The 18,569-nt window shown below is 57.0% G+C and overlaps 2 protein-coding genes across 4 annotated transcripts in view; both read right to left on the bottom strand.

Annotated features, from left to right (window-relative positions):
• Nucleotides 1-984: 984 nt before the first annotated feature.
• On the bottom strand, nt 985-13,564 carry LRP3 (LDL receptor related protein 3). Of its 3 annotated transcripts, none has more exons than XM_080645572.1 (7): nt 13,329-13,564; nt 11,492-11,539; nt 5,592-5,730; nt 3,877-4,091; nt 2,288-3,404; nt 1,855-1,987; nt 985-1,635 (listed from the first exon to the last, which is right to left on the bottom strand). In XM_080645572.1, the coding sequence occupies exons 1-7, from the start codon at nt 13,399-13,401 to the stop codon at nt 1,051-1,053; spliced, it is 2,310 nt and encodes a 769-aa protein (XP_080501698.1). In that variant the 5' UTR covers nt 13,402-13,564; the 3' UTR covers nt 985-1,050. The 3 variants fall into 3 exon arrangements, with proteins under 3 accessions (XP_080501698.1, XP_080501697.1, XP_080501696.1); XM_080645571.1 differs by having other exon boundaries at nt 985-1,654; nt 13,329-13,534; XM_080645570.1 differs by having other exon boundaries at nt 985-1,620; nt 13,329-13,534.
• Nucleotides 13,449-18,569, bottom strand: part of WDR88 (WD repeat domain 88) — a gene marked incomplete at both ends in the record, with an annotated part of 59,738 nt that continues 54,617 nt past the window's right edge. Inside the window, one exon of the mRNA XM_080645193.1 lies at nt 13,449-14,107. Coding sequence (XP_080501319.1) covers nt 13,449-14,107 — 659 coding nt within the window. The remainder of the gene's footprint in view (nt 14,108-18,569) is intronic.

The following is an 18,569-nucleotide window of genomic DNA, read 5'->3' as shown; positions in this document are numbered from 1 at the left end:
GGAGCAGGTGGGGAAGGCCGGCCGGCTCCGGAGGAGGCCCCTGCACTGGGGCTCTGCCACTGAGCCGGGCACTTCCTCTCTGGGACTGGCAGTTGGGTCCAGCGCCACCTCTGCCCCAAAGGGACATCGAGGATTGGGAAGCAGCTGGTGTGCCCTCCCCAGGCCCAGCAAGACCAGGCTGAGGCTCAGCCTCTCCCACCCCCTGGGAGAGTCCATGGATTCCCTCCAGAGCGGCCTTTGTTCCCATAAATCCCCACGGAGTGTCAGGACTTCGGAGCTCATGCCTCACCCTAGTTTACAGGTAAGGAAATGTAGGCCCTGAGACAGGAAGGGATGGATTTGGCCACTGTCAGCTTGTGACCCAGCCTCTGTCCCCTGAGAAAGCATCGAGCATCATCTCCCTGGGCCTCGGGGCCTGTGAGAGACCCACGGCCTTCCTCTACCCCCCACCCACATTTTCAGTGCCCCAGTGCCCAGGAGATTGACCCTCCCAGGTAGAGGGCAAGGGTCATCAGCCTGGCCAGGCCCGGGCTTATACCACAGGCATGAGTTTGGGGGCAGAAGCCTCCTAGCCCAGCTCCTCCGGGCCTGCTGGGAGGATGGAGAGCTCAGAGCCAACAGAGCGCTACGTACCTTGGACGGGTTCCATGTGCCCACAGCTATGTTCAGTTCAGGCACAGCTCTGGCGCCCTCTAGGGTGAATGAAGTGAGAAGCCACAGACAACACCCCAGAGAGCTCTCCCCTGGTCCTCCTGCTTCTCTGGAAATGGTTTACCAGAATGGAAGGGGGGGTTTTTAGAAGTGAGACCTCAGGTGTCTGTGTGGACACTGGGGCCACACCAAGGGGCTCATCATTCCACTCCCCTTTGCTGAAGCCTCCACAGCCTCACCCGCCTTGCCCACCAGAAGGGGGTATGCTGATGTGGCAAGCTGGCAGGATTCTGGGTGGGCCGCACTGCAAGAAAGAAGGACGCAGAGGCAGGGTAGAAACAACTGTATATTCCCTGGTTACAAAGCGGGGCTGTGGCAGTCACCAGCACGTCTGGTGGGTCAGCAGACCAGCAGGGCCTCGTCGTCACTGGCCTCCAATGTTGGGGAGCAAGGGGGTGGGGGACTCCTGCAGACACCCAGTGGCTCTGGTGGGTGGGGGCCTAGGGTGTTGCTGGCAGTGGGGGCTAAGGAGTGAGGGTCCTGGGCCGAGCAGGGCTCCCGAGGTGTGTCCACAGAAGCTGGGCTGTCCATCAGAGGGTCCCTGCAGGCCTTTCTGTCCTTGTCCACTGGCCTGTACTCTGGGTCCTGCAGTCTCAAGGGGGGCAGCACAGAAGGTCCCACCTCTGGTGCATGGACAGGGGCACTGGAGGATCCATCTCCGGCTGCCCCAGGGCTGCCTGTGTCCGTAAGGGGTGCTGGGGGGTCCAGGGTGGCCCCTGGTGCAGGCTGGAGGAGCCCGTCACCCAACACTGTCTGTGAGGTGCGCGCAGCAGTCAGCAGTGGGATCTGTCCTCGCGGTGCCCGAGGCCGGTGAAAGAGCCGGTTCCACAGGCGACCGAGCCGGCGGCGGGAGGGTCCTCTGCGGGAGGCATGCCTGCGCATCTGTCGCCGCATGGCTGTGCGAAGGTTCTGTAGCACGGAGGCCTGGAGGGTGGGTCGACGGCTGAGGGGGCAGAGGTCAGCACGACCCCCAAGGGACCCGAGACCCCAAGAGACCAATTTGTCCTCTCCATCTGGCCATGGCCCCCACGTCACCCTCCCCTGGCCTCACTTCCCGCCTCCATCTACCCCACTTTGTCTCAGCATTCCCTCAGGTCCAGCGGGAGCTGGGGACTATCGGGTCTCATGCCCTCTGGAGCTCACCTGGGATGCACTGTAGACAGGAAAGTCCTCCACGGGTGGAATGAGGCCCTGTGCAATGAGCTGCCCGTAGGACGGGGGTGCCTCCCGCCGCACAAACTCAGCCTCGAGGCGTGTCATCTGCGTCTCAAAGGCCCTGAAAGCAATGGGCAGAAGGGCAGCATAGCAGGGCTGGCCAGGACCCCGTACTCCCCACCTCCCATGGGGCACTGTGCAAGCGCTTACGCAGGATGTGGGCCCTGCCACACCCTCCAGACATCCTGAGACGCCTGGACCCTGGATGCACAAGAGAAGTCCCACATGGATGGCCCGAGCCCCAATTTACCCACAGCTGTAGGAACAGTGAGCCAAGAGCCTCTCGCCAAAGAAATGAAGCAGCCGAGGCTCATGGCCTGTGACCCCACGCACCGGCAGCAGTGAGGCACCGCCCGCCCACCTGTACTCCTGCGTGCGCAGTGAGTAGAGCTTGAAGGCGCAGCCCAAGGCAATGACGAGCAGCAGGCCACAGACCAGGCTGCCGATGAGGGCGGCGGTGATGACCTTCCGGGGCACGGCCGCCAGGCAGCCGTGCTCATCGCTGCCATCCTGGCAGTCCTCCTGGCCATCGCAGCGCCACGTCTCAAAGATGCACAGGTTGGTGCCACAGTGGAAGGTGCCAGGCTGGCAGGAGAAACAGTTCTTCTCGTCAGCGCCATCAGGGCAGCTTTTCTGGTTGTTGCAGCGGTCAGCAGGTGTGTAGCACAGGCCGCTGCCACCCTCGCAGGGGTACTGGTCTGGAGGGCAGGCGGGGCATCCCTGTTCATCTCGGCCGCTGGCACAGTGCCACCAGCCATCACAGCGCTGTGGCTCCGAGAAACAGCCCTGTTCACCTGTGTCACCCATGTCACCCTCGATGCTGCTCCCACACGGCTGCTCCCACGGGAGGCAGTAGCCCTTCACCTGGTAGGTGGCATTGAAGCCGTGGCCAGCGCTGCGGGCGCGGGCATGGTAAGCCACAGTGAGGCGGCCCTGGGCAGCCTCAAGGCTCACGGGCCGGTGGTTGCTGCGGTAGGACAGCGTCTGCAGCAGGCGGTCCCCACGCTCACCCAGGCCCTCATATACCTGCACGTAGTCGTCATAACCTAGCCGCAACTCCAGCTGCAGCAGCACATGCCGCGTGTCTTGTGTGTCCACCAGCCATGTGCAGTGAAGGTCCGAGGGCCCTCGGGCTGCACCAAACAGGTCTGGGGAAGCAAAGGAGCCATAGAAGCTGCCCAGCCGCCGGCCACATGCCAGGTCAGGGCAGCCAGCCTCATCGGAGCCATCGCCGCAGTCCTGCGTGCCATCACAGCGCCGCTCTGCAGGCAGGCAGCGCGTGGAGCGTGCCCCACTGCAGGGGAAGGTGCCCCCAGGGCACAGGCTTCCAGGTGGCTCCGAGGCAGGTGCTGAGCAGTTGCCCTCATCAGAGCCATCGCCACACTCATCCACAGTGTTGCACTGCCAGGGGCCCGGCAGGCACTTGCCATTATCACAGCGGAACTCGTCTGCCTGGCAGGATGCCTGGCCTAGTTTCCCTGTGGAATGAAGAAAGCAGGGGAAGACAGTCAGGGGAGAGCAGGGCCTCCTCCAGCATGGGGCCCGAGGGCCAGAAACGGGCAGGGTGGCTCCCCCATTCCAGCGGGGCCTCTGCAGGGCCTAGGAAGAGGAGGAGCCCCTGGCCTCTCATGGCCACCTGAGGCATAAAGACCCCTCGGAATGCCAGGTAAACTAAGTCCCTGACCTGAGGGTTCAGGGTGAGCTGGGGTGAAGGGGTGAGCCCCCACTCTAACCAATTCAGGAGTGGGATCAGTGACCTTGAGGGACTCTAAGGTACCCTGAGGCAGCAACATGATGCATCCCCGTCCCACCACTGTGCTCAGCCTGATGGGGTTTCTGGAGGAGACCCGGCAAGGAGCGGGCAGATGGAGGGTGCTGCAATGGCCCAGGCGCTCCCCTGGTGTACTGAGTGCTCTGTGGTGCCCTGCGATGCCCTGTTGCTAATGTCACCTCGGATGTATGAGAGACGGAAGCCCTGGGCCTGGCCGGAGCTGGAGGCATCAGAGTGGAAGAAGATCCAGACATGGTCCCGGGCGGAGATGAAGGCAGGCGGGATAGCAGAGCCACAGAGACGGAAGGCCTCCTGGCGGGGTGGGGCCGCTGGGCCCAGCATGAGCCAGTCCAGGGAGCACTGGTGGGACTCCTCCACATCAAAGTTGCGGAAGCTGCAAGGGTGGGTAGGCAGGCAGGGCCAAGGACCAGTAGAGAACAATCAGGCCTGAGCTTAGAACAAGGATGGCCAACCCCGCCCTGCGCCTCCTCTCCTCCACTCCCAGACACGCAGGGATCTGAGGGCAGATCCAAGAAGAATAAAAAACTCTGAATAGCATCCTTCACATCAGCCCCCTGCAGCTCTAGGAAGGCCTTGTCAGCACACACATAGCATCCCCACCCCAAAGCTAAAGTGGAGCCCCAGGCAGGAGCCCCATCTTGGGCAATTCCTTCCCCTGATATCCTCCCAAGTGAGGAGACCCAAGGCCCCAGATCCCACCCACACTGGGTCTGCTGGGATAGACCCTGCACAAACTCACAGGCCTGTGCGCTGTGGGGGAGGGGCATGCCCCAGGGCTGGGCTAGGCTGGGGCTAGGTGACAGCTTGTCACCTGGGAAGAAATATATCAGCCCTGGACCTCTGGCCCAGGCTGTGGGATGAGCAGATCACAGGGCCCGGAGTCTTTAGAGGAGGGTGAAGTCTTTGAAGAGAGTGTGCCTGAGAGCCACAGCCCTGTGACCACGGGAAAGCAGGCACAGACACTAGGACACCCTGATCATGCCAGCACATCCCAAGCTTTGGAGCTATGGAGTAACAGGGGCCTTCTGGGCATTGGCATTTAGGAGAGTGACTCCCCAGCCAAATATCCCGATGGCCACCCAGGCCAGGAGTTCCAGCCTCAGTTCCAGCATCTGGTCGCCTCACCCCATTTCCCTCTGCATGTCCTGCAGCTGGAGCACCTGGGCTCCTGCTGAGACTGCCCTGAGGACCCTGGGGAAAACCTGCTCTGGGATCCGTGCCAGCCTAGCCGCAAGCCACCCCTGCACAACAAAGAAGATACCTCTGCCACCTCAGAGAGAGCTAGACCATGCCTACCAGCCCCCAGGACTCCCCTTCCTGGCAGGCCTGAGGTGACTCACAGCCTCCACAGCCCCCAAGAGAGGCTCAGGGCAAGACAAGGCCCAGCTCCTTGTAGCTGGCCACAGAGACCTGGGAGCTGGGCACACTCACATGCTCACAGCACTCATATGCTTACAGCTCACACATGTTCACACCCGACTCACACATACACTTTCACACCTGCCCACGCTTGTCCTCAAACTTGCTCAGACATGTGCTCATGTACATACATGTGTTCACACACTCACACATGTCCTTTATAACTGCTCTGATTGACCTCATACACAAGCACACACATGTGCTCACACACACTCACATGTGCCCTCCACACCTTCTCACACATGTGCTCGTACACACACACTCACACATGCTCACATACATGCTTGCACGTGCACTCCATGCCTGCCCACATATGCACTCAGTCACATGCACCATCACATTCATGCACTCTCTTTATTTCTCTCTCTCTCCCTCTCCCCTCACACACACACACACCCTTAGCACTGGCAGACCCATATGGATTCCCTTGGTCACTCCCCGGGGACTCCCATACCTGATGGTGATCATGTCACCACGGTCACCCTGGATGTACCAGCTGCAGTTGGTGCCCGGCGGGTAGTTGAGGGGCCAGGCCGGGCTATAGATGACGCCACGCCGTTCTGTGTGCTGCTCCAGTTTCCCACTGCAGGCAGCTGTCAGGCAGGAGGCAGAGTGCTGGCCTCACCTCTGGGTAGGAAGTGGGCTCATAGCTTGAGCACAGGCCTTTCCAAGGTGTGATAAAGGCCAGCCAAGGGTGGGCATAGCCAAGGGCAAGGCCACTACTCGAGACTTCATGGAAGTAGTGTATATGGAGGGGCAAGGAGCACCCACATGGACTAAGGGCAGCCGTAGCCCCCAATCCCATCTGTGCACCAGAGCCTCGGTCTTATCTCCCATCCCTGGCAGGTCTGGAAGCGTGCCCACCAACAACTCCCCTTGGCACCTCTGAGGTGCAGCCTCTTGGCCTTGGCACCTCAGTTCAGTTAAGAATTCTGCACCCCTAGGCCTGCCTGCCCTCCCTGGACTTGACAAATAGAGTCCTCAGTCTGAGAGGAAAGAAGCTCTGTTCACCCAACACAGATGTGAGTACCTACTATGTGCCAAACACAGTGCTAGGCATGCCGAATAAGACAGGCAAACACCCTGCTCTGTGGAACTCACAGACTGCGGGGGGCGGAGGGGATCAGACTGACTGTATGCAGATCCCCTGCATGGAACAAAAATAACAAAACAGGGCTGAAGAGAGGGGCAAATGTCCAGATGGGGCTGGAAACACAGGCTGGGTCTGATTACACAGAATCTGGGTTTTATCCTGAGCATAAGTGAGAAGCCACTGGAGGTAGATCTCGTAACCAGATGAGGACACTGAGGCTCAGAGAGAATAAGTGGCCAGCCCATGGCCACACAGCCAGTAGTGGCAGTCAGAGTCCACCCTGTTCCTCTGGTGGGCTCCGTTCTCACTGCCGTGCCTGCGCCAATGCATTTATGAAGTGTCACCATGCGCTGTGCTAGGGACGGGTGCAGAGGTCACACCTTGCCAGCGTGAGTGAGGGGTCACCATGCCCCCCCACACACAGCTCTCCTCACCACAGGCTCACTCTACCCTCTTCATTATACATGCCCTCCAATTCCCAGCCTTCCCAGTACCAGGCAAGGCCCCTGCACTCAGCTGTCCCCACCCCTCACTGCCCCTTCAACCCCTTCACCACACTGCTTCTCGAATCCTCCCAAAAGCCTGTGGCAAAGGCAGGCCCTTATACAGACAGGAAACCTGAGGCTCAGGAAGTCACATGATGGCCCGAGTCCAGTGCCATCACCTCCCCACTCTCCCATGGCCTGGCACCTTCCACTGTCGCCCTGGAAGCAGGGGTCTCTGCTGGCTCTCAACACAGCTGCACACTGGAGAGTGAAAGCCCTCCAGCCATCCCTCATGCTCTTAGGACAAGGACAAAATTCATCACAGTGGCACAGCCCACCTCTTCTGCCTCATCTCCCCCTATAGCCCATCTTTCCACTCACACCTCCTGTGGTACCTCCCATGGGAGGGAAACTCTGTCCTGTGGCCCCTGGCAGGATGCTCTCCCCAACTGTTAGCCTATCCACTCCTATGGGCTGCAGTCCAGTGGCCCCTTCCCCAGGGGACCCTCCAATGGGGCTCCAGTCCGCTCCCCCTTCTCTCCTCCACAGCACCTGCCATAGAGCAATTTCCCTTTGAGCTGCACTGGCTCTGGCTCAACACTGTGTCCCCAGGGTCCCACAAAGGGCCTGACACACAGTAGGTGCTCAATAAATATGGATCAATGAGAATTGGTCAGCCCAAGCACCTGCTTAGCATTTAGAAGCATGAAACCCTCCAGTGGGGCCTGCCATGACCCAATACTCTGACGACCAGCAAGTCAAAACCCCCATTCCACAGCTCACAAGAAATTCAAAGGACTAGAAGAGAAACACCACGCATTGACCCTAAAGCAAGGCTGACCTCGCTCAGTTCACCCTCAGAGCCTCAATAGTGCCAGGTCAGAGAGGCACTAGCCCAGACTCTCCACTTGGCACTCACCCTAGGAGACTAGCCCTCCTGAAGTTCAGATTTCTCACCCATAAAATGGGAGCGATGCACGCTGGTCACAGGCCAGGAGAGGAAGGACTAAACGAACACAATGGCCTGGCCATTCCCTCTGACAGGTGAGGCCACCAGCTTTGTGGACCTCACAGGGACCCTTGCTGTTGGCCTGGAGATACCCTGGGAGGTGAGGGGTTATGCAAACCAGAAGAGACCTTCTCTTCTGGAAGGTGCTGGATGGAAGGGTCACAGGCAGGGAGGGCCACAGGCAGGGAGGGCCTAGGCTGCTAGAGCACATCTTCCCCCACGTGGAGCCTCTGAAGCGTGTTAAACTGAAGCACCTGGCCTCTGAGGCAGGGGGCCCAGGTCAGGCAAGCTGGGAACCACTGTATCCTCAGCCCCAGGACAGGATCTGGGCAGAGCAGGGCCCAGTCAATACCTGTTATGGCCTGGAAGCCTTCCCCAGAGACAAAACACTCACAGAGGCCAGGTTTCTCACCCACACTGGCGGGAAAGCCATGGCTGCATGCCGTCTCTCTGGCCAGAATACTTCTCCCTCCAGGACTTACGTCTAGAGGGAGAAGTATTCTCTTCCAGGGTTCAGGAGGCCTGTCTCAGACCACCAGCCACGTCAGGAGCAGATGACTGGACAGCTGCAAGCCCAGCTCTGCCTCTTAACAGAGCCTCTGACAACACATCCCCCAAACAGCCTCGTTCCTGAGGGCCTCCCAGAGCTGCCCCAGAAATTCTCACATCCAGGGCAGCAATGTCACTCAGTTACTGTTTGCTCTCCTCCAAAGGGGGCACAGAAAGCACAGTTGTGTCAGCCCAGCCACACAGAGTGAATGTGGAGCAGGAGGGAGGCTGGGTTCAGTACAGGGAGCTGGAGGCTCTGGTCAGGGTCTCCTGGCTAAACACCTCTAGGCGATGGGCTTGGAGAGTACCACCAGCTCAGACAACCAGCCCCAGCCCTCTCTGTGGTAGCAGGAAGCCCACCCACCACAGGATCAGGCACAGGCAGGAGAAAGTGGCTTATGAACCCAATCTTGGGGCCTCTGCTTGTCCCTCCGTAAAATGTGGTCAGGGGTGCACTTCTCTGAGGATGGTTGGGAAATCTGGGGAAAGTGGCAGGCATTCATGGGATGGGGTGAGTGAAAGTGGAGGGTTGTGACAGGGTATGGGATATGGGCCAGCAGTAAGAAGAGCTGGGGGTGTTTGGGAGCCACTCAGAGAGATGTAGCAGAGCTTTAACTGGAGGGGACCTGTGTTCACTCGGGCAGAAAATTCCCTTGGCCCTGGTGGCAAAGTGGCCTGCTCAAGTGGGCAAGGGATGACGGGGCATTTTTAGAGCAGCGAGCGCCTTTCCTTCATCACATAGTCTTGAGAGGGCCTGAGCCTGAGGAAGCACAACTGCAGACCCAGTTTCTAAAGGCCACCAATACCCCCAGACAACCTGCCTGTTGTCACCGGACCACAGGAAACTGGGACCCCCACCCCAGAAGCTCAGAGAAGCTGCCAGGTGAGTGCAGAATAGCCTGAAGACCTACCCAAGCCACCCCAGGTCATAGTGGCCACATGGCGGAGCCCAGAGTACAAGGTGCAGGGGGCATTAGTCCCGGGGCTGAGATCCCCAGGACAGCCCAGCCAGGCCCTCAGGAGGGTCTGAGCCCAGTGAAGACTGGGAAGGGGTAGGGGTCAGTCCTGATCCAGGATCCTCACAGTAGGAGTCACAGGGAAAATCCTGAAAATGCAATCATGGAGCCTTGGGTCAGAGGGGGAGAGGGCCTCAGGGAGCCAGAAGCTGTCTCTTAGCAATGCTAGAGGGGTCAGGGCTGGACTCCAGAAGAGCTAGGACCCAGACCACCACCTGTGACCACACAGACTATTTGCAGCTCAAGACACTGAAGACACTGTACACAGGCACCATGGTGTGGACAGAGGCCCCTGGAGTTGGACAGTGTGGACCCTTCTGGGACTGAGGTCTTGAGAGCTAAGAACAACCACACGTGTGGCGCAGGGGGGTTATCTTTCCCTCCCTGGCTCTGGGGGTAAACCTCATGCCTGTAGCATCACTCTTCTACACTGGGGCACAGGCATGTGACAGACATGTCAACCCACCACACCAGCAGCAGGGCTGGCCTGGGGCTCGCATCTGTAAGACCTGCACGCCGTCCCGCTCCCTCACAGCCAGTCAGTCTTCTCCTGGAAATGGTGTGGGGGCCAGGACACCAGGCAGGGCTGGGGCTGACTCCATGCTGAGCAAGGCAGGGCCCTAGGCCAGCACAGTCAGCAGAGGAGGCCAGGCTGCGGGGAGCCGGAGCTAGTGTACAAGGAGAATCGGGAGGAGACTGACAGGCCGTGTCTGAGAGACAGGCCCATGAGAGTGCTCTGTGGACTCTGGGCCTCCCATCCCAGTGACCTTGGCTAGCAGAGACACCTCTCTTTGAACCAACCTCAGTGAGTTTCTGCTAAAGTTGAGCCCTGAGCAGAACTAGAAGTCCCATACATCCTGCTCCTCCATGCAGCACAGCAGACAGCAAACAAATCAGCAGGCACCCAGATTGGGGACCGCACATTCTCCCAGCTTCCTGAGGCCCTTCTTAGATGTCTCCTGGTGGCACCAAGGGCCATGAGAGTCTAGACTTCCCATTTGCCAAACCCTGGCAACCCCCTCAGCAAAGAGCAAATGCCCTCATGGCCTCGTCCACCCTTCCCACTCCTGACAGTCTTTGCTGCACTAGGCACAAGCACAAAGATGGCCAGTGGATGGAAAGACCAGGCTGACAGGCAAAGGCAGGGGCAGAGCTCCACCTGTGTTTTCTCGGAAACTGTATGTCTATTTGGCATCCATTAATTGCAGGGCCAAGCTATCGGTCAGCATGTTTACCTCTCTCCTGCATGCCAGTTTGCCTGGAGCCTGCCTTTTCCCAGGCCAGCTGATCCAAGGCTGAGCCCCCACCCACCTTCTTATCTGATTCACACACCAAGCCAGTATTTCCCGTCTTAGACCTGTGGTCGGCAAACTGCGGCTCGCGAGCCACATGCGGCTCTTTGGCCCCTTGAGTGTGGCTCTTCCACAAAATACCACGGCCTGAGCGAGTCTATTTTGAAGAAGTGGCGTTAGAAGAAGTTTAAGTTTAAAAAATTTGGCTCTCAAAAGAAATTTCAATCATTGTACTGTTGATATTTGGCTCTGTTGACTAATGAGTTTGCCGACCACTGTCTTAGACCATCTTAGCCAATTCTAAACTGTTTCCCTTGCCCTGCCTTGACATTCCCACAGAAACTCCAGTTGATGCTCTGGCCTTGGCCTCCCCTGCATCAAACCTGATCAAACCTGTGGCCCTGCATGGTGTGGCCAGTATCCCTTTCTCTCAAGACACATATGTAACAACTTCTGTCAATGGCATTGACCTTGCCGTGTCATCATCACTCAGTCACACCTTTATAAATTAAATCCCAGGTATAATTTAAAAACAGGCAGCATCTCATGGCAGCTCATGGCCCTTGGGGAACCCCACAGCCTGTCAATTATACCAGGTCCGTGACAGTTTGCTAGTTGGTATTAAGCCACCATGTGCCAATACCATGCTGAGTACCTTGCGTCATTCGCTCATTCAACCCTAATAACAGGCTTTTAAGTAAGTCTTATTATTGCGCCCATTTTATAGATGTGGAAACTGACATTCAGGGAAGTTTAAGCTTGCCTAAAATCAAACAGCCTCTTTGGGATGCAGAAAAGATACACAAGGACTGACCTCAGTGGCAGAACCCGGACCTTAAGGCCTGTCCTTAGAGGTTACTAAACCAGAAGGCAGGGAAGAAGGGAGGAAAGAGGGGAGTGTCTTACTCACCTAAAGCAGGAACTGCGCTGCTGAGCCGACCAGTGAGAACGATGTTCACTGTGAAAAACATAAAGAGGGTCCAGGGGAGGGTGGCTCTTGGGACCTAGGCATCTCCCGTTCAGGGGCACAAGACAACATAGCCCGAACTCCAGGCTGGTTCTCTTCCTCTCACAGACCAAAAGCCCAGAGCACTGCTACAGAGACTGCTGCTCCCAGCCTGGACCTGAAGGGACCCCAGAGGGTCTCAGAACCCACCTGCACACCCACAGCAGAAGAGAGCCGTGCGCAAGCCTGGCTGCACCAGAACACTCCTGCCACTCCCCACACATGGGAATTCTAACTCACTTGGGAGGGGGTATGTTCCTGTCTCCTGGTGGGCTTGAGAAGCTCAGGCCTGGACCACCCATCAGAGAGAGGCCCTGGCTCAGCCTGGGCAGAGGCCCTGCCTGTTCAGGGGTTCCTGCCCCCTTGCCAGCCACCTCAGCCACTGCCAGCCAGGAGGTAGGAAAGTCGTTCTGATCACCCCACTTTACAGGGGTGCACGCCTAGCAGAGGGCAGGGGGTCTTTACTGTGCCACACTATCCTTGAGAAGGGAGGCAAAGAACGCTCCTGCCCCCCACCCCTCAAATACCCCCCTCATGGGGTTTGTCCTCTGCTTTCATGTACGGCTTTCCTGCAGGGGAACCAGGAGGAGGATATGGGCAAATCCCACTTCGCAGAGGTTCAGGGCGCCCCCCGCCACCCAACATCAAGTGAGCCAAGGAAGGCAGAGGGTGTCTCTGGAGGGGTTCACCCCACCTGGTGAGGAAGCAGGAACAACTGCCCCCTCTCAGGACACCCAGGCTCTGGGCCACATCTGGGCAGGGAGGGCCTTGGGAAGCCAAAGGGCCTGTACGCCTGCCCTGCTGGCTGGGAAGTCCACCCAACACTCAGAGTCCAGAACACAGACCACCAATAGGTTGGGGAGGGAACACTTCGAAGCTCACACAAGAGGCAGGTGTCTTCCCTCACCCCTTCCCCCGCCTCCTTCCCCCCCTGCACACACACACACACACACACACACACAGCACCCTGATCCTTGTGGGACAGGGAACATGCAGCTTCAAACCTTCAGGTTTCTTTTTTACTTTGTCATTTCGGGGGCTTCAGCAAACCTATGGGGTTACAGTGCCTTCCTCAATGACACCACAGGGTGTTCAGTAATGACCCCAGGCTCAGATAATGGCCTCCCTCCTTTATCCTGGTAAATAAAGGAGCCATGTGCATTGAGGATCTAATTAACTCATTCCTTCTCTCCCAGAGATAGGGCCCTGGAAAGGTGGGCAGAAAAACTCCTGGGTAGGGTAGGAGCCCTCCTGGCAGGTGCCTGGCCTGGACAGGTCCCTCGGCCCTCCCCAGACACCACTGAACTGAAGGGGCCAGCCCCTGGTCCCAAGAAAACACAAAAGGGAGACTGGAGCATTCTCGAAGCGACCTCCCGCCTGGCATCCTGAGTCCAGGCTCCGGTCAGCATCCGCCCCCACCCTGACTATGGGCAGAAAAAGGAGACTTCTTGGGGGGTTAGGGGGACAGCCGGCCTCGCCTTTGTCCGCAGCTCCGGAGGTCCCGGGCGCCCGCCGCCACCAGCACGCACAGCCTCCCTGCGCATCACCCGCTCGGGGCCCCTGTGCTGTGTCGCGCGGGGCAGGAGCCGTGGACGGGGTCGCACACCAGGCCCGCGACCCAGCAGGCCCCGAGCTCCTGAAGCCCAGCCGCAGAGAGAGGGCGGGGCGGAGGGTCCTGTCCTGGCGCGGCGAGGTCTGCGAGACTGGGGCCCGGACTCCGCGGCCTGCGCGGCCCACTCACCCAAGCAGACGACCGCCAGCTGCGCCCGGGCGCCCGGCGCCCCCTCCGGCCCCGCGACCGCCCGCAGCTCCATGCCCGCCCCGGCCGCCTGCAGGCCCGCCTCCTGCCCCCCGGGTCCCGCTAGGGCTCCGGCTGGGGCTCGGGCTCCGACTCCCGCAGCGGCTGCGGGCCCGGCGCGGGTGGCGGCGTCTTGGCGAGGCGGCGGTGCAGGCCGGCGGCGCGCGGGGCCACATCGGCCGCGGCGTCACGGGCCCCGCGGGGGCTCAGCGGCGGCCACCAGGGAGGACCCCCGCCCGCCGCTGCCCCCACGTCCCGGGCGCCCAGCCGCGGCCGGCCTGTGCCCGGGAGCCGCCGGCGCGCCCATGCCCCGCGCCGTGCCGCGCAGCCCGCCCGGCCGGTGCCACCGGTGGTGGGTCCGCAGGTCTGGTCCTCCCGCCCGGCCCCTCGCCCGCCTGGAGCTGCGAGGCCGCGCCGCGCCAGCCACGTGACGCTCCCGCCGAGCCGCAGTGGCGTTGGCCGGGCGGGAGGAGGCGGCGGGGCGGGCCGGGGGCGCGCGCCCTGCTCGGGTGCTGGACAGCTCCGCGCCTGCCGCTCTGCCGGGTCCGCGCCCTCTGGCCCTGGAGCCTGGCGCACGGGCCTTTCTCCCAGGGCCGAGTCAGCGATGGCCTGGCCTCCCGCTGCTGGAGCCCGGCGCCCGCGAGTGCTGGGTAGCGCGGGGAAGGAGGGTTGGTAGAAGGTGGCAGCTAGAGAAAGGAGCTCCACAGGGCTGCTTGGGAGACCTGAGGGCAGGACAGCATGCGGTGGCTCAGGTTCCTGCCCCTCCGACCTGACCCCCTCGCTTGCCACAGCCCAAGGAGCCACGTCACATCCCTGAGATGAATCCCTCTGTGCACAGCAAGGCCTGAGAGGGGATATCGGCGGCCATTCTAAGAGGCTTTTGGAAAGGCACCCCTCCCAGGGGTCCCTGAGCCCATCCAGTCATCTGTGCGGCACTGTGAAACGGAGAGGAGGCCTGCTTCTCGGAACAGGGCCATCATCTGAGAAAGCAGTGAACAGAGGGGCTGGGCTCAGAAGAAGCAGAAACCTGGAGGGACAGAAAGAAGGGTTGAGGAGGCCATTTAGGGTCAAGCAGGTCAGCCCTCTTTCCTTGAGAATGATGTGAAACCAGACGTCCCCAAAGGTTCCTGGCATGGAGGCTGGTGTGGCCTGCCCACCCCCAGCTGGGGCTCAGGACCCTCTCATCCCCCCTCTCTCACCTTTGATCAGAGCCTGTTAAGAGAGAACGTTGAGAGGAACTGGTGTTATGTTAGTAAAAGTTGTAGACGCAGCACCTTTTAGTTTTTCTGGTTTTTCTTGTTCGCAGCTTTGTTCCCGCTTCAATGTACATAATGCGTTACATACTAGTAAGGAATCCAGGTTTAAGACCAATGCCATGAGGAGTCCTACTAAGAGCCTGAGGCAAAAAGAAAAATATGAGCCCCTGTATATACCCATCAAAACATCCTCCCATATTTTGGACCAAATGGGAAAGTTCTACAATCATAAAACATGACTATATTAAAGCTCTAAATTGCCTAAATGTGGTAACACTTCATTGTCAACCCTCATAAAGCCACACAGCAGGGGACCACCAACCTACCTAGGAACACTGCACAACAGCGTGGGGTCATAAAACAAACAACAACCTATCTTTATTTAAACGTTTAATCATTTGTTCATCATAGACTTTTCACATTTATTTTTATTTTTAAAACATAATTCATTTTGCCATTGACTGCTTCTGTGGGTCTGTTGGTCCTCCTGCCAGGCTGGGGGTGTAGGGGGCACAAACTTAAACCCTGCCCATATTGAGACTGATTGACATCCCATTTCTGGTTTAGTCCCTCCGTGGTCTAGTGTCCTCTAGAGGCTGCTGCCCTAGGCAAGGGAGGGGAGCAGTTTGCTGGGAGTCCCCGGGGTAGCCCTGGCCCAGTCCTCTCCCCAAACCATCTCACCACGTCTGGAATAGTTTCTAGCAGCCCCGTCTTTGCTGCAGGACTCCACAGCCTGGCTGCAGGCACCTGCTCCCTCCGCCCTGCAACCTTTTAACAAACATCCTGTATTGGCATGAGCTGTATCCAGGAGGTTTCTATCCCACACAACCCATAATCTCCCAAGTAGTAGATAATTCAGTACTGATAGAGGGTGGTGTGAGTAATAGACCCTGAGAATGTGTGAACGGGTTGGGACAGATGAGGGAGAAGCAAGGCAGAAGGGTCCAGCAGGGATCAGAGTCCTGCAAGTGGGAAGCTGGCCTTCCTAGTTAGGAAGAAGCAAAGATGCTGTCACTCATGTGGGTCCCATGAGATGTGGACTGTGGGCCATTGAGGCCTTCTGCAATCTCTTCCAGGAGTGAGAAGAAGAGGACAAGCAGAAGGGAGAGGGAAGGAGCACCGAGGTGTCCCACATAAATCCCTGTCCAGAACAATGGACACTGCCATTGCCCAATCAATGGCTGCATGCCCTGAGGCTGCCACAGGACACAGAGTAAGCCATGCCTCTGGAGAGTCCTCTCATCCCTCTCTGCCATTCGCCTACCTGCAGATGCAAACTTAAGCCCTCTCCTATCCAAATGGTTGCTGGATACTACATAGAGGATGCTGAGTTGAATGGTGATTATCTTTCTTGATTTCAAATAGGTAGAGTATACAGTATTTGAGGGTCAAAAGCCAAAAGTGGCTTTGGCAGGTAAAACTGAAACAAGGTCCTACAACCACCTGGTCCAGGTTTAGTGCAGATGCCTCCAAGGAAGGCAAACCCTTCATTGTCCCACCTGAACTCTAGACTGGACACCTCCCCATCTGCACGTTCCCTGTTGCACCCAGCTCAGCTCGTGGCCACATCACTTACTGAAGAAACAACTTCTACTCCAATCTTCCCACACCGTCCATCACTAGTGCCGATAGTCCCCACATGTATCTCCAGTCTGTCCACTTCTCTCCATCACCACGGCCACCTCCCTGGTCCCAGCCACCATCTCCTCTCTCTTGGACCTCTGCAGAAGCCTCCTAAGTGATCACCTGCCTCCCAATCAACAACTCATATTTTTAACAAGCCAAGTGAATCATGTCCTCTGCGGAAAATGCTACAGAACAGACTTAAAGTTTTTAACCTGAGCCTCATGATCCTATGGGACTAGCCCTGCCTACCAAGACCCCCTCTCCAGCCAACTCCTTCTGTTCTCAGAACGTTTCCACTCTTCCCAGAACTAATTTTGACTCTTCTTCTGTTCTGCCGGGATACCAGTCAAGAAGCAGAGTCAGAGTGCATTTGGAAGACTGTGAGCAGCCCTCTGAGCAGCCTCCCCAGGGCCCAGGGCCCCCGGAGAGAAACATTCCAAACACCCACAGCCAGCTACTCAGCGAGCCAGTGGTGAGAGCAGAGCTCTGTCTGCACTGGGAGCCGGTTTCTCCTTGGGCAGAAGCCCTCCCTGGATGCGTTATAAGGTTTCTTTTGGGGCCCCTGCAGATGAGCCTCCCAAGACAGTGTCTTCTAAAAGGCTATTTTTCTCTCACAGACATTTAAATTCCTGCTTCTCAAATGATGTTTTAAAATCTCAGCCACTTAAGTAGAAACAAACATGAAAGCCTGTGACTGTGGGATTTCTGAATGGCATCTAATATTGTACAACTTTTAAATAAGATGGTGGGAGGACAGGAAAGGGGGTAAGGAGAGAAAAATCGCTTTAGGAAAAGGGAATTAAGGTTTATTTGAATTAAAAATACTAAAAAATATACAAACCACCATTTTATATCCATTAAGATAACTATTAGAAAGAAAGAGAGAAGAAAAATAGCAAGTGTTAGCAAGAACGTGGAAAAGTTAGAACCCTTGCACATTGCTGATGGGAATATAAAATAGTGCAGCTACTATGGAAAATAGTTTGGCAGTTTCTCCAAAGGTTAAACATAGAACTACCGTATGACTCAACAATTCCACTTTGGGGCATGTAGCCAAAGAATTGAAAGCAGGAGCTTCAGGAAATACTTGCCCAATCATGTTCATAACAGCATTATTCACAATAACCAAAAGGTGGAAACAACCCAGTACATTGAGGGGTAAATGGATAAACAAAAAGGAGTACACCCATACAATGGAATATTATTCAGTCTTTAAAATGAATGACATTCTGACCCATGCTATAACATGGATGAACCTTGAGAACATTATGCTAAGTGACCTAAGCCAGTCACAAAATGACAAATACTGTATGGTTCCACTTACATGCGGTACCTAGAGTTCAAATTCATAAAGACAGAAATATCAAAGGGTGGTTACCAGGGGCTGGAGGGATGGGGCAATTGGGGAGCTAGTGTTTAATGGGGACAGAGTTTCAGTTTCGATGGGGGGAGTTCTGGAGACAGATGGTGGTGATGGTTGCACAACAATGTAAATGTGCTTAATGCCACTGAACCACACACACTTAAAAATTGTTAAAATGGTAAATTTTGTGTTATGAATGTTTTACCACAATGAAAATACAGTGGAAATAAACCGGTAAAAGTCAGGGTTGTCACAACATTTCCACCTGTGAGAGACGAGGCAGCCAGTCTGCATTGCGGCTTTGGGTTTAGTGCGGCTCCTAGGTCTCTGCCTTCCTAGAGCCCTGTTCTTTGTGGGGAGGGGGCACAAGGCTTGATGCCCAGCGCTTGCTCCACCACATAAGGGGCCCAGGCATCACCCCTCCACCTTCCACCCACTCCCACCACCACTCACTGATCCAGTCCTGGGACATCTGCAGGCACATCTATGGTGATGGGCTCGGTGTGGCCAGCCATAGATGTTCTCCAGCCATAGATGTTCTCCAAGCTATTGCTGGCTCTCACAACTTTAATAGACCAGCAGCAGTAAAATCACTTCACCTCCAGTATCGAGCGGTAATTTTAAAATTACAGACCTGGAACAGTGATGGTATGTGTGTCGTAGAAGCACCATTCAGAAAAGGAAAAAGGCTTTTATTGCAATAAAAATGTTAGCACCAGTTCACCCCTTGGTTTACATAACCCTCTCAACAGTAATTTTAGATGCTGAGTACAGTTCCAGTCTTCAATCAAACAGCTCCCCTCGGCCTTGCCAAAGCACTCAGAAGTGGCCTGAAACAATAATCATTTGTGTATTGATTTTGGGGGGAAATCAATCCAATTCAGTCCACCTCACTAAATTATTAATGGAGCAAAGCACATCAGAAGCCCAAGGTGGGTC

Source organism: Plecotus auritus (assembly GCF_963455305.1).
Source record: "Plecotus auritus genome assembly, chromosome: 10".
NCBI lineage: Eukaryota > Metazoa > Chordata > Mammalia > Chiroptera > Vespertilionidae > Plecotus > Plecotus auritus.
Note: the sequence above shows the minus strand (reverse complement) of the source record. Positions and strands in the feature narration are given on the sequence as shown.